The sequence below is a fragment of the Pogonomyrmex barbatus genome, unplaced genomic scaffold (genome assembly GCF_055798465.1).
Source record: "Pogonomyrmex barbatus isolate J1 unplaced genomic scaffold, ASM5579846v1 scaffold3, whole genome shotgun sequence".
Classification (NCBI taxonomy): Eukaryota; Metazoa; Arthropoda; class Insecta; order Hymenoptera; family Formicidae; genus Pogonomyrmex; species Pogonomyrmex barbatus.
This window is the reverse complement of record NW_028297127.1, coordinates 16,190,604-16,204,938: the sequence shown is the minus strand read 5'-3', so window position 1 is coordinate 16,204,938 and position 14,335 is coordinate 16,190,604. Positions and strand designations below refer to the sequence as shown.

Genomic DNA, 14,335 nt, shown 5'->3' with positions numbered 1-14,335 from the left:
AAGCGCATAATTAAAGAAACGTATGCTGAAGAAGATCTCATAAATCTCACGCTTTTGCTTTTTTCCCATATACAATATGAAAAACTGATTAGTATCTCTGAGTTCACAGATTTGAAAAAAGTTCAGTAATCAGAGACAAGTGATGAGTTTTCAAAACTCAAAAGTAATATAATACTTCAGTACAGAACAATACAGAAAGTAGCTAATTAGTAAGTAAGGAAATATTAAAAAGAATCCATATCTTTATTTTACATAACAGATAACTTTTAAAAAGTTAATAAATATTTTTTCGTACAAAATATTTTGCCAAGTATTCTTATGATAGGTGTGTGTGTGTGTGTGTGTCATAAGTTTCACCCCTAAACCCGTAACGCTTAAATTTCAGCAGTTTTCATATAAATCCGTCCCTGTAACTATGCCGCTATAACTATGAAACGTGACACGAGAGAAAGGGATACGAAACAGCAAAGAGGAAGGGAGGAAGGGAGGAAAGGAGGGAGGGAGGGAGGGAGGTAGCGAGAAAAGAGAGGAGAAGCGGGTAGTAAGGCTCTTGCAAAACATACGCGGCTGAATCTGACACATCCTCTGGCAGTCTGTTGGGTTTTCCAGGATGGCGAGGGGGCGTACAAATCTAGACGGTTACTTACTGACACACACAGCATTTTGCTATCGTACCGAACTTTCTCTCGCTTGCACTCGCGCCCGCGAAATGTAATCTCCTCGCCAGCCTCTCTTCCTCCGGCTCACTACCTCTCATCTCCACCCTCTCGACAGTATTGTATTGTATTAAAGCCGCGGCTCGTGTTGCGGCTTGACAAAAGCAGGCGCACGACCTACCCCGGCGCGCCTCCTCTTCCAAGCCCCTCCGTCCCTTTCGACCCTCACCACGTAATCCTCCCGCCACCGTTGCGCCACGCGCAGAGTCCAGAACACGCTGTGTATTATTCACGAAGTAATTTAAACCGCAAATGACAGATATCCTAAATGTCCTTCTGGTCCGTCCGATCGACCATTCGGATCCAACCAGGCTTGGCTCCTGTCATCTTGTCACGCGCGACAGCCGCAACAGGCGGATTAACGCTCGCACGAGACTCACGGAAAATACATGCGGTATAAATATGAGCGAGTTTGCGATCGTCATGAGACCGGTCAAATTTGATTATTGATATACGGATATTCTCGGTACATTGATATCGTCGATACTCAATAATTTCGTGAAATTGTTTCAAGCATACCGCCACATTATAAATATATCATACTTTTTTAAATGAGAGCAATTTAAAGCGTGGGACGAATGAGCGTTCTAAGCGATGCTAAGTCAAGAGATACGCGCGTTTAATTGCAATGGATAACTTATAATCGTTCTACAAAATGATAGTACGTTGAAAGTACTCACTTTTCTACTTGGCAGTTCGAGGAACTTAGTTCTCTCCTCTCAGTCATCATCTTTCTGTTCATTCCTGTCCTGTCGTCAAGTTTCAAGATGAACTTCAACCGCGACTCCATCAAAAGTGCTTTCAACCCTTATCAGATGCATCTGACTCTGACACGTGATTCGAATTTACCTGTAGTGTCGACTTCTTTAAAGTTACATTGTAACTTTATTAGATTCACACGAAATTATTTCAGGAGGTATGTAAAATAATGAATACTCCCAAATGTAATCGTGTAGTAACATATAACAGAACATCAGCATTATCAAAGGAAAACTATTAGGATAAGACAATTTTGACAAAGCACATTACAACGTAATACATTATAACGTAACAAACGTAAACTAACAATTTAGACTTTAGTTAACGTAAGATATGAATGGAAAGCTATAATCATACAGCATATAGTACGAATATATCTCCGGAACAGTTTCAAAAAACGTCCCTTGAAAATTATTCTTGGTAAATTTCGCGCGAAAAAAACGCAGCCCATCTTGAAAAACAAATTTTCGCGACTTTTCCAGTAGACAATGTTCGCGATGCACCATTCTTAGTTCTTAACATCAAGATGACATGCACGGCGGCGTGAATTAACGAGAGGCTTTTTGTATCTCGGCGTTATTACAGCTCTAAGTAATGCGCCATGCTTAAACCAGTATTTACGAGAGCCATACAAAAACTTTTGTCTTCGGACTGAAATGTTTCTCTTTGCCGATCGATAGCGAAGCATCAGAAATTTTTAATTTATACATTGCTAAAAGAAACAAGCTGTGTCGCTGTGTAATTTTATTTTATCTATAAAATTAGCACTATTGTAAAAAGAAATACGAGACTTCTTTATCGTGTTCTTAAATTTATATAAAACTTTTTCGCGATTGCACCGTCATACATGAAAAACAATGTATTTATAAGGAATATTTTCATATATTATTAGATTTTTTTTATTTATAATATTGATATTCAATATTGTTAAATATTTCATCTCGCTTAAAAATTTAACACTTTACGTATAAGTTATTTTTTAATTTTTTTTTCATAAATTAGCATGTTTGATACAAAATGTATACACATCTCTTTTTCCTTTCACAGAAAAGATAACGAAAGATTATATGATGAAAAATTAGGTATGATTCTTTAAGAGCATGATTTTAATTCTTTAAGAACAATTTTGTCTTTAAAGATAAAAATTTCCTTTCGAAATAGGGCACCGATATTTCTTCGTTTCTACCAACAGTGTTATCTTTTACGCTCAACCTAGAACCTCTTATCCTCGTAACGAGAAGAGAAAGGACTAGTCATATGTCGAAGGTAATGGTGCGTCAGTGAATGATTTGTCTCCACCTAACCATTTTTCCGCGCGTTTATATTTTTTCGTCTACTACCTCTTCCGTCTTGCGTGTAATATTTGAATACTTTATATCTTTAAAAAAAAAAAAGATACCACAATATTAATGCGCAGCACGTTGCACTCGCACGTATTACTCTCACAGAAACACCAAAATAACATCAAATCTTATTATCTAATTAGTATATATTTAATAATACAGAAATAGAAACTCGAGTTCATATAATGTTGAATCGAATCTGTGCTCTGTGATTCTTTTAATCGCACCTACAAATTCTCTATTATCGGTTATAAATTTTATTATCAAATTGCTTATTTTGACGAGTTATTTAGGTGAATTGATACGATATCGCACTTTTCTATCATATCTTATGTTCTTTCGTTCTTGGTCATTTTCGATATATCGCAATCATATTCTAAACATATTACATTTGTCCAATGTAGATAATAAAGTTGCGATATCCGATTATCTCTACTCTTTTTAAGAGATAACTGTATATACCTCTCTTGAAATACCCACTCCTATGAATACTGCCTTTGTATTCCCGACGAAATATAAAAATAAGGTCCGCGCACGAGGCCTGAATTATTTCTTCCGCAAAGCTGAGTGAGAAGCACCCGACCAATGGACATCCCGTTCACTTATTTACCGTGGCCCCAAGCAAACTGATCGTGGAACATGTATTGAATTTTTCATACGGACCGCCTCGTCTTTTTTCCGTCGCTCGAGTTCTTTTTAAAAATTCCTGTGAGAGACCGGTAGCCTCGATTCTTTCCTAAAAGATTGAACGGCCGTTTCGCATCCAGGAAGGAAAGTGTTCTGTGCCCAAAATGCGCGTCGTGACACTCGTATCGCTATCAATTTTATTATTCTGTACTTTTCAACGTAGCCAGGAGTACAACATCCTCGGTATTTGCCCGAGCTCAAGTTACAGCCATCAACAAGCTTTTCGAGCATTGATGAAAGGACTGGCGGCTCGTGGTCATAACATTACTGTTATATCAACAATTCCCTTGAAGGTAAATTTTTTTTTTCGCTCTAATCCCTTGGTTTTATCGCAACTGGTTTTACAAATGACGCACATCGCTTATTTAAATATTCCAATCTCTTAAATAAAAATTACCCCGTAAAGATATTACAAAATGTCGCAGAATATTTCAATATTATTAATATGTTTCACATATAATATAAAAGCAAAGATATCATTTCTTATGTAATACAACTGTGAGTCTTTTGCAGTAATTTTTATTTTAAATTTATTAAATTACATTATTTAAAATAAAATAAAATATCACTTAAAAAAATATTTTATTATTAGAAACTCGTTACTGGAAAATTTATTACCCTTTTCATTCAGCAGGTATCGTTATGATTCAATGCTTGCTTGTATATCTTTATGAAAGTTACTAACAACAAAGCCGCCTTGTGCTCGCTAAGGATTCAAGAAGTTACACTGTTCACAGTTATTTTCAAGTCTCGATAAACTACACGATTTTAGCCGCGTAATTTATCGAGACTTAAAAATAACTGTGACCATAATTCCGAATATCTTATTTGAATTATTAACAGCTTGTTTAAAATGTCAAACTAAAATTATTGTTGCTAAATCCATACATACTTTATTTAATTCTCGCTCTCAGATATATATGAAAAATTAATTTTAATTTATAATAACCAGAAAATATACATTGATAAATAGAAATTTGACTTCTTTCAAGCGTTTTTGTTCTTCTGTCATTTCACTTTCTCCATTTCTATTCGCTTTTTCTCTGACATCCTTTTCTCAGGTTCTCTCAGATCGTTCCTCTGACGTCTCACTCCTTTTCACTATCTTCTATCTCACATAATCCTTCTCTCGCTTTCTCCTTTTTCCATCTCTCTGTCTCTCTCTTTCTAAACTCGAGTTCAAAGTTACGCAAACTTCGTTTAGCTTCAATTTACTTCTACTAACATTTCTCTTTGCTGAATGTGTCTTCTTACGGCTTGATGGTCCTGTTTCTTTCGCGGCAAAATTAGAGATTAAATTGTTCACGTAAACTAGATAAAACCTAACTAACGAAAACATAATTACCTTGCACACAAACTATCATGGTACTTTATTGCTTTTTCTTTTAAATTCGCGACGATTACTAATTCGCCTTTTAAATACCCATTTTTATTTAATATTTAAAAGTGACACTACTTTTACTACGTCTCATTATCCTGCTCTATTCTTATATAAAAAATAATTATATAAATACTTCTCTAGTATTTTACAAAATAAATGTTTTTTAAATTTTGTATATAGTAGTAATTAACTTTTCTCATTTTTATTATCTAGGATCCTCCACCAAATTATGAGAATGTTGACTTGTCATCGTCATATATATATATGAATTGCACAGGATTAAGGTATATATTTTATCATATTTTGTACAAATTTATTAAGTGGATCCTGTTCTCTTTGACAAATTAATAATCTTCAGTTTTATCTTTGACAGACATATGGGAAAGTATGAATTTACGCGATACAATATGTTGGGAGCAACTTATGTATGTAAACATCAATTATATACTCCTGCTATTAATCAACTTCTAGCGTAAGTTTAACATAATAATGAAATATATTAACTATTTGGAAACTTTAGTAATCTCTATTATCTCTATTTTATTTTAACATACAAATTTATTTTATTCAAATAATTTAAATTGTATTAAAATGTTATTAAAATAATTAAACGCAAGATAATCGAAAATTATTCATTAATATTAAATAAAATCCAAATGTTAACAGTCGCAGATTACAAGAGTCTACAATATAAAGTTATATTTCCCTATAAGTACGACGATGAAAATTGCAACGACTTTAATAGCCTTACGAATTTTTCGTTAAAAGAAATCTAATTCGAATGTGCTCGTTACAGCAAGAACAAAACGTTCGACGCGATCATTATAGAGCAATTATGGTACCAGTGTTATTACGCCCTTGTAAAGCACTACAACTTCCCCGTGTTGATTGGATTTTTAAGCGTAGGCAACTTGCCCTATGTAATGGATTCCGTAGGTGAGCATGCCGTGCACGAGCGGCGAAGCCGCTCCTGCGATTTCATCGGCCTAGCAATTTTATTGTTTGCAACGTCCCAAGTAATCCAAGTAACAATTTGGAAGTGCGAGCCCAACGAGTCGGGCAGTCGTTTCGCAATATCTTTACGAGATTCGCGCCCCCGCCCAGGTTGGCAACGAACATCGTTACCGCACGCGAAAATTGACGTAAATTGTCGTTAAAGCAGAAAGTGCGAGCAATCGGAGACTGGGTCTTCGTGGAAAAGGATAGATTACTTGGTAGTGCTTTAACTTGTACCGGTCTGACCCGAAGAGCGTCGGAGAAAAGGTGGCGAGGGACGACGCGCCAGCTCGCCGCCATTCGATTCCTTTACCTCGACGTAATTGAAGATACCCGAAAATACTCTTCCGGATGAACGTAATAGACCGTGAAATGGATCGCCGTGGCTGCTACTGAAATATTTCAATTAAAGCCGGGCGAGTTTTGCGAAGGCGGACCGCGTATCGAAGTATAGTAACATTCCCCATTGATCTAACCCAATCACTGAGTTGAGTTTTCGATACGTAGATATCCGCGATTGTGACACATCGCGCTCCTTTTTCTTGGATTGCGAGAAAATTTATCGCGTAATGACACGTTGACGCGTAATGACGTTGCTTTATTCATCCGAATAGAAATGACAGAAAAAAATAGTAAGTGCTAAGCAAATTAAAGAACCGCCTCCAAACTTTATTTGTCATAATATATAAATCATAAGTATATTGATAAAAAAAACTCGAGACAATATTACTATTATATACTTTTATATATTGTTTTAATCGAAAAATATTACACAGCTTGTATTTAACAGGAAACCCAGACGACCCTAATTTCAATCCAGACATGACGTATCCGTTCACGGACAGAATGACAATCAATGAACGTATAAAAAATATCCTTTACACAACATGGACAAGATTATATTATCGATTCTGGCATCTACCAAGAGCTCAAGATTTAGCTAACGAGAAGATGCCCGGTACATCTGTCTATGATATTGATAAAAATTTTAGTCTAGTAATTCTAAGCAACAATCACGTATTTGGTTATCCAAAGCCACTTTTGCCACATGTGATTGAAGTTCATAGCTTACATATTTTGGAAAAACCCGATCCTTTACCTAAGGTAAGAATATATATCTTTTCTTAAATTAATTATTTAATGTTGTATAATGTATATTTAATGTGTGTTTTATTATATACTGGAGATATCTATTATTATATGACGACTATAAATATATATTTATGACATTACATTAAAACAAATATTTACAATTATCTAGTATTGAAAAATAACAAAATTAAAACAATTAAATTACTCTGTATATTTATTAATATGGGAATTTCATTAAATAATGCAAAATTATATCAATTTCGTGGACACGCGCGATGCAATGTAATTTCACTTTAGAACATCTTAAATATAATAATTGTGCGGGCACAACTTATATTGACAGTTATCTTTCATCATTTTCCATTATTATTTCAAGCCTCGTTTAATCGTATATTTACGATAAAAAAACACATAGATTGTAAAATAGAATTAAACAATTTATCGAATTAAACGCGCCGACATTTCTCCTATTTGAGTAGCATCTGAGAGTTGATGTTTTTACAACGATTAAACCTTCACTTCTCGCAGTTCTAACTATGTCTCGGAAAGGCAAAATTGCGTGTCGTACGAGGAGAATGATTTCTCCTGGGAAAACACATACCATTCTCACAGGTGACCAGTAATAGTCAGTTGGTAAAAGTTTACCAACGACTCAGCGTAGCGACGTAAAGGTAAACGTCATTGCTATTTACCGCGAACCGTTCTAAGTCTCCCAAGGGCCGACAAGAAAAATGTTATTGGAAGAGTATTTCGTTGAAGATCCTTCACATAGAAAAAATAACCGCGCGGAATCGCCTTTACATAATATTATAATAACTGTTGGCGTTCCTTGGCGTCAATCTAGAAGTTAAAAATATTAAAAATGTTGCACTGTTAAAAATGTCGATTTATAAAAATTTAACTTTAACCAATTGAATATAGACTAACAATTATTCAATCATTAAAAAAATATTTTTTTTCTTTTTAATATTTAAAACTCGACGAACATTTGATCGAAACTTTAGATTAATCACATTTTATTAATCTGTATTTTTTTAATTTATTAAAGATTGAAAAAAAGAAAAATTGAAAGATTAATAAATATATAAAAAAAATAAAATTAAGTGAAAATGATTAGACAGAAGGTACAAGCTGTTAAAAGTTTTATAGCCGTCTTTTGGTTTTACAAGAGTTTAAAGTTATCTGATTACCACTACGAAGGCAATACGTAACAGAAGATAACTACAATTACCACGTGATTCCAAACGATGTCGAGATACGGAACGTGACCGCGGGATTGTGTGATTGTCTTTACACACATACACCAGAATATATCGAAATCCATGAACAGTTGCAATTAATAGGACAAAACCTTTGGCTACACATTGTGCATATGAAACTACCATCGCCATGTCTCATAGAAGCTAGAGCAGATTTCGCAATTAACAAAGGAAGTTGCATTATCAGTAATATCAGTCGCATTAATAGCACAATCGGTTCCATTTACGTACGCAGCAGTTGCTAACACAATTTTGAAAATACGAAGAGCACATCACATGTAAATATATTTTAAAACAATAACGTCTATATGACAAAATTTTATTCAATTACTATAATTAAACGTAAGACATTATGATTTATTGACTAATAAATAATAATTTAGTGATTAATAAATATGAGCTGTGCCTCACGTTATATATCATTATATTTAATTCTTTTAATTAAAAATCTGCTAAACAAAATAATAATGCCATTTAAGTCTTTATAAAAAATTAAACTACATTATTATTAATTCCATTTAAATATATAATATAAAATATTTCCGAGTTCCTCTTTGTTATGTCGTCTATCGTTAAAGATAGAGTTTCGACTAAAACACATCGTATCTGTCGCACTCCTGAGCTCTCATTAAATATAATTAAACATAATTTTCATTATTATTCCAGAATATTCGTGAGTTTCTGGATAACGCTCAGGATGGTGCTATTTATTTCTCTCTGGGCTCGAATCTGCAAACTGACCAACTACCCGCTGGGACTTTGACCACATTGTGCAACGCCCTAGGCTCGCTCAAGCAAAGAGTTCTATGGAAACATGATGGTAACATGGCCATTCATCCAACCAACATCAAATTTGTGAAGTGGGTATCCCAGCAAGCGGTCCTCGGTAAGTCTGCCCAAGGCTAAACTGACCAGCTCTTTATCCCGTTCTCTTCGAAAGAAGCGGATCAACCGAGAGATATGCACTGCGAGATATGCACTTACAAAACGGTTCGATGAGAAGCATTTTATGCTGGAATTTCTTTGTGCTTGAAAATAGGAAATCGATAAGATTATGTAAAGGACGGACCGTGGGAGGGAGAGAGAGAGAGAGAGAGAGAGAGAGAGAATTTACCTCGCAGTCTTATTTTATTTTATTTTAGCTATAATTTACGTCGTATTATATAATCTACATCATTTGATTCTAAACTTAATAATAGATATGTTAAAGCTCTTCGTTAAAGCTATTGGTTTTTTCAAGAAAAATTTCAGAAAACGTCAAAAATTGCTGCAACATTTTAAACTTAAAAATATTTGGTAATGTAGCAACACATACGCTACAAATAAATATATTATGTAAATTAAGAGCATGATAGATAATTATCACGGTAAATCAATACAGTAAATATCGTTAATCAATCTAAATTTCGTCGGTCGTAATAATGATTAAAGAAAACAATTTTAACTTATCTTATATATACCGATACGTACTGAAACTCTTCCAACGCGAACGAAATGCAAAATTTCAACTTAATTGTTCGATAATGATCTCGTAAAAGCCTCATATATATTGCCAAAGTAGTCGAATTACTTCCTTTCGCTATTACCATAAATGAATTGAGAAACTTATACGTGGCTCTCTTTAACGATTCTATTCTTATTTTGTTAACGTGTACAATCGCTTGGATTCTTCGCAGATTCATTAAGGAAAATTCAGCATAACAAAAAAAAGACCGACAATGACGATGAAAAGGATCGACTATCGTACTCGGATATTCAACAAACTTACTCGCATTACTTTCATCTGAAAGACGATTAATTTTCCTCGATTAGATATAGTATTCTTTGAACATAATCTTCTTCATGATCTTTAAATTTAATTAAACGGCTATGTCGCTATGACCGCCATATCGCTTAACAGTCATCATAGAACGAAAGTTTTCCTTTATATCGAGAGACATGTGGCTGGATTTCACAACGGAACAAAATTCCGAAACGATGAAAACGGCATCACTGCCGCGTTTCGAAATGATCATCAAAGCTGTCTCCCGATCGAGATCGTGTTACTCGGATGTTTGAATTCGACCAACGTTTGCCCCGCTCTCTCGCGTCACATCAAAGAGAAAAGTATCGTGGAATATAAGAAAGGCCGACGTGCACACGTCGATACCAGGTCCTTTCCCGCCTTTGGATGGTTGAAACGCGTTATTTTTGCGAAAGTCGCTTAAGGGCTGAGCACCGAAATAAAAAAAATTGCCACAGCAACACTACCGCGACCAAGGAAAATACAATCGTGGACTAGTATAGCGGAATGAAGCGGAACGATAACTCATGACGCATGCGGCGGTGAAATTCTCGCGGGAAATTCTGACAAACAACTCCTGTTGGCAGTAACGCAACTGGCTCGATGCAAATGCACAAGCGTGCACAAAGTTTTATGCCCGTTGATAGACAGGCAGCGGTTGCCTGGCACGAAGAATGTATTAGTGTTGGGAATACGAAATGGTGACTGGAAGAAACGACGCAATTATATCGAAACTTTGGAGTTATATATCGATGTATCTCACGGCCCGTTATATAATATACCCTTCGGCTGGCATATCCACATTTTATACCGCCGGTATAAAATATTTCATATTATACGTGATACTGCAAGAACATCCCTGTACAAAATACGTAACTTTCATAAGAGAACGCTCCTCATTTTATTTTAAGCAAACAGTAAGATTTTATTAATTCTTTAATTGCTCTTTCACAAGAAGATCCTCCATTTTGATACGAAATATTTCCTAAGGGAATGTACGGATATCGAAGGAAACGTGCCTAATTATAAACCGTCGCACAAATTCTCTGGGTAAGAGCTGAAGTATGCTCCGATTGGGAGGTATGCATCGCGTAACGTGTAATGAAAAAAAATCTCACTCGCCGTAGTAATTTGTGACGGTAAAAAATGCACATCGTGCAGAATTTCGTCGGAAAATTCCGCGCGCGTTGATACTCGAATGCGATCAATCGGCCGTAAAGAGCGACGCGAAAAAATAAATACGACAATCCGGACATTTTTATGAAATCTCGCGTCGCGCATCTCTCGGTTGCTCGTGATTAACGCTAGGACTTTGCTATCATCTCTCATTGCTCTTTCTCTTCTGTCTGTCCTCCCCCCCCCTCTCTCTCTCTCTCTCTCTCTCTTTCTCTCTCTCGTTCTGTTTCTCTTTTGCCGCGTTTTTTTACCACTGTCCGCACGCGACGCCAATCTCCCGGTAATTCTCAAAAGCAAATAATCCGTAAAGCATCATCTTACGATACTTTATGTACTTACGCCGCTTTTATATTATGCAGCACATCCCAAGGTGATAGCGTACGTGATGCAGGGTGGATTGCAGTCGTTGCAGGAGGCGGTGCACTATTCCGTGCCGTTAGTCGCAATACCCTTTTTTGGGGATCAACATTTCAACGCACGTAAAATCCTAGACGCCGGTATCGGACTGACACTGGACATCGACACCATAACCGAAAGCTCCATCGTACAAACGCTCACGGAAATCGTCGAAAATAAAACGTGAGTTTTTGCGCGAAATTGCGCCGGCAGCATGACCTTTCGAAAAATTAATCCTGATTTCATCCTTTCGACCGCTATTCTTAAATTAAATTATAATTTCATTCCGGAAAAGCTATATGAATAGAAAGCCAAATGTGTTTCATAATCTCTTCTTCTTATTAAATCACATAATCTAATATATGATCATACTTAATCATACATATCCTAAATTTCTTAATTTTGCAATTTGATAATACATTTATTCGATAATATACTTAATTTAAATTAATAAGATAATTTTAAATAAGATGCATTAAAAATGCGAAATAATCACCTTTTGTCTCTTAGGCGCATTCTGTATCTAATATTATGTGCCCGAATGTGCTTACAAGTTGTATTACTGCAATAAATTATTATTATTAAGACTGCTTATATTAATAATCAATTACAATAAAACAGTGATAAAGCAAGTATTTATTTAAAGTTGAGATTTAATGTGTCATACGAAACATGTTTTAGTAATACGAAAAATGTTTCTTTTAAATTATATTATTTTTCATATTAAATTATTTTATTTTGTGGAATGTCCAATATTGTCCAAAAAGATCAGAGATCTTTCTGCTTATGATTTGTGGCAGAAGAGAATTACGGATCGCGAAAGATTAAATATCGATTAAAACAGAATACAACTATGATATGCGATATTATGGTAAAATTTTAATTACAGGTATTTAAACAATATACAAACGATGTCGGCGATTGTGCGGGACGAATTGGTGAAACCTATAGACAAGGCAGTGTGGCACGTGGAGCACGTGTTGAAATTTCCAAACTCAAAACATTTACAATATCGTGGACACGATGTATCATGGATAGATTATTACATGCCGTACCTGCTCTTCTATTTATCTTGCGTTATAATATTTAGAGGCTTTATTTATTTGTTATATAAATATGTTATACGAAATATGTTATACAAAATTGTTAAGTACTTTAGGAAAAACAAACAGACAGCAAATTTGAAACGCGATTGACAAATTTATGATACAAAGTAATAACAATTCATTATGTGCAGTAAGAGATATTTGGCATGACATAGGTAAACATTATTCCTATCTATAATTCTTGCAATAAAAATATAAACAATATTTTACTGAAATATTAAAAAAAATATATTCATCCTTTTACATTTTCTCATTGTATGTTCTTATTTTTCATTGATTCGAGATTTTTTGCTGAAAAAAAAAATATAATTCATCAACTTGTAGATTTATTACAACGAATGTGACTAAAGAATAAATAAAATGTAAATAAAAAATCAATGAGCAAAAAATTATTCTAATTATTCGAATTTCATGTTTCTGTTAGCCATTATGTTTTATCAAAAACAAGACACAATTTATCGACAGAAGTTTATTCTCAAGCTTATTCTCAAGTGTTATTCATGAAAGATAATTCAGAAATTCGATGAACAATAATTTTAAATACCTATGCACGGTTATATAGATTACATATTTTATACATATTTTATTAACAGATAAAGTCGCTACATTCATTTGATAAGTCAGTAAAATATAAAAAATATGTGTAACAGAAAATAAAAGAGCAAGTTTTACATATTCATTTTTTATTAATGAAATGTTGTGAAGAAATGACTGAATTTCGCTGAAATGCGTTTTCATTTAGAACAAAAGAAAAAATCTGAAAACGACTGTCCCAGCCTTTTACAGCCTTTTTTTGAAATCAAAGTCCCTTGTAAACTATCGCTAACAAATTCATTTTTGCGTAACTCTATCCATTTCTAACACTACCAATAAAATTGCATCTGATGCATACCCGTGCTGCATCCACAATTCATGGATTAAGAATATGCTTATATTAGAACATATCCAACATATCCAACTACTAAAACTTTTATAATAAATACATAAAAATAATCTAATATAAGTTTCACAAATTTGTTACCCCAATATAAAAAAATTTATCACTCACCGACCTGATGCGCAACAGCGGAGTTTATCTGCAACGTAGCTACGATGATTCTGTAACAAACAAACAGATGCAAATTATAGCAGCGTTCTAAATGACAAATATTTTAAAAAGTAATGTTTATATATATCGAATTTACTTCTTTTTCAAGATATTTATATTAAAATAAATTATATAATTTTCAAACAAAATCTTTATAGAAATAAATTCATATCATTTTAAATTTTCATATCAAATTTTAAATTGTTCCTCTTTCCGAAACTATATAAATTTCAAATTATCAAAATTTAGCGATCCAAATAAAGAGAAATACACAAGAAATAATGAGAACACAAATAATTTTAATAATTTATGTTGACAAAAAAATGTATACTTACCGCAAGGTTGCTCCGCCGATGCCCGATGCCTCTCCTAGACCTCCTCCTCCTCCTCTCGAGGTGTCGGGTCGTCGGATGTCCTCGCAGCACAGGACACTCGCGAAAAACACTCGCGAATTATTATAATCGCGCGTGGACTAATTTTGCTGCTCGTAAAAACATCAAATTCCGTCAGTCCAGTCAGCATCCGAGTCGGTGAGCTTTTCGGGACACACGGTA

General features: G+C 34.4%; 1 protein-coding gene across 1 annotated transcript; it reads left to right on the top strand.

The window, feature by feature from the left end:
- The first annotated feature begins 3,351 nt into the window (after positions 1-3,351).
- On the top strand, positions 3,352-13,369 carry LOC105428020 (UDP-glucosyltransferase 2). Its single transcript, XM_011640064.2, has 8 exons — positions 3,352-3,798; positions 5,100-5,170; positions 5,260-5,358; positions 5,683-5,822; positions 6,673-6,986; positions 8,900-9,119; positions 11,552-11,771; positions 12,478-13,369. Exons 1-8 carry the CDS (start codon positions 3,610-3,612, stop codon positions 12,782-12,784), a joined length of 1,560 nt encoding a protein of 519 aa, XP_011638366.2. The 5' UTR covers positions 3,352-3,609; the 3' UTR covers positions 12,785-13,369.
- Positions 13,370-14,335: the final 966 nt, after the last annotated feature.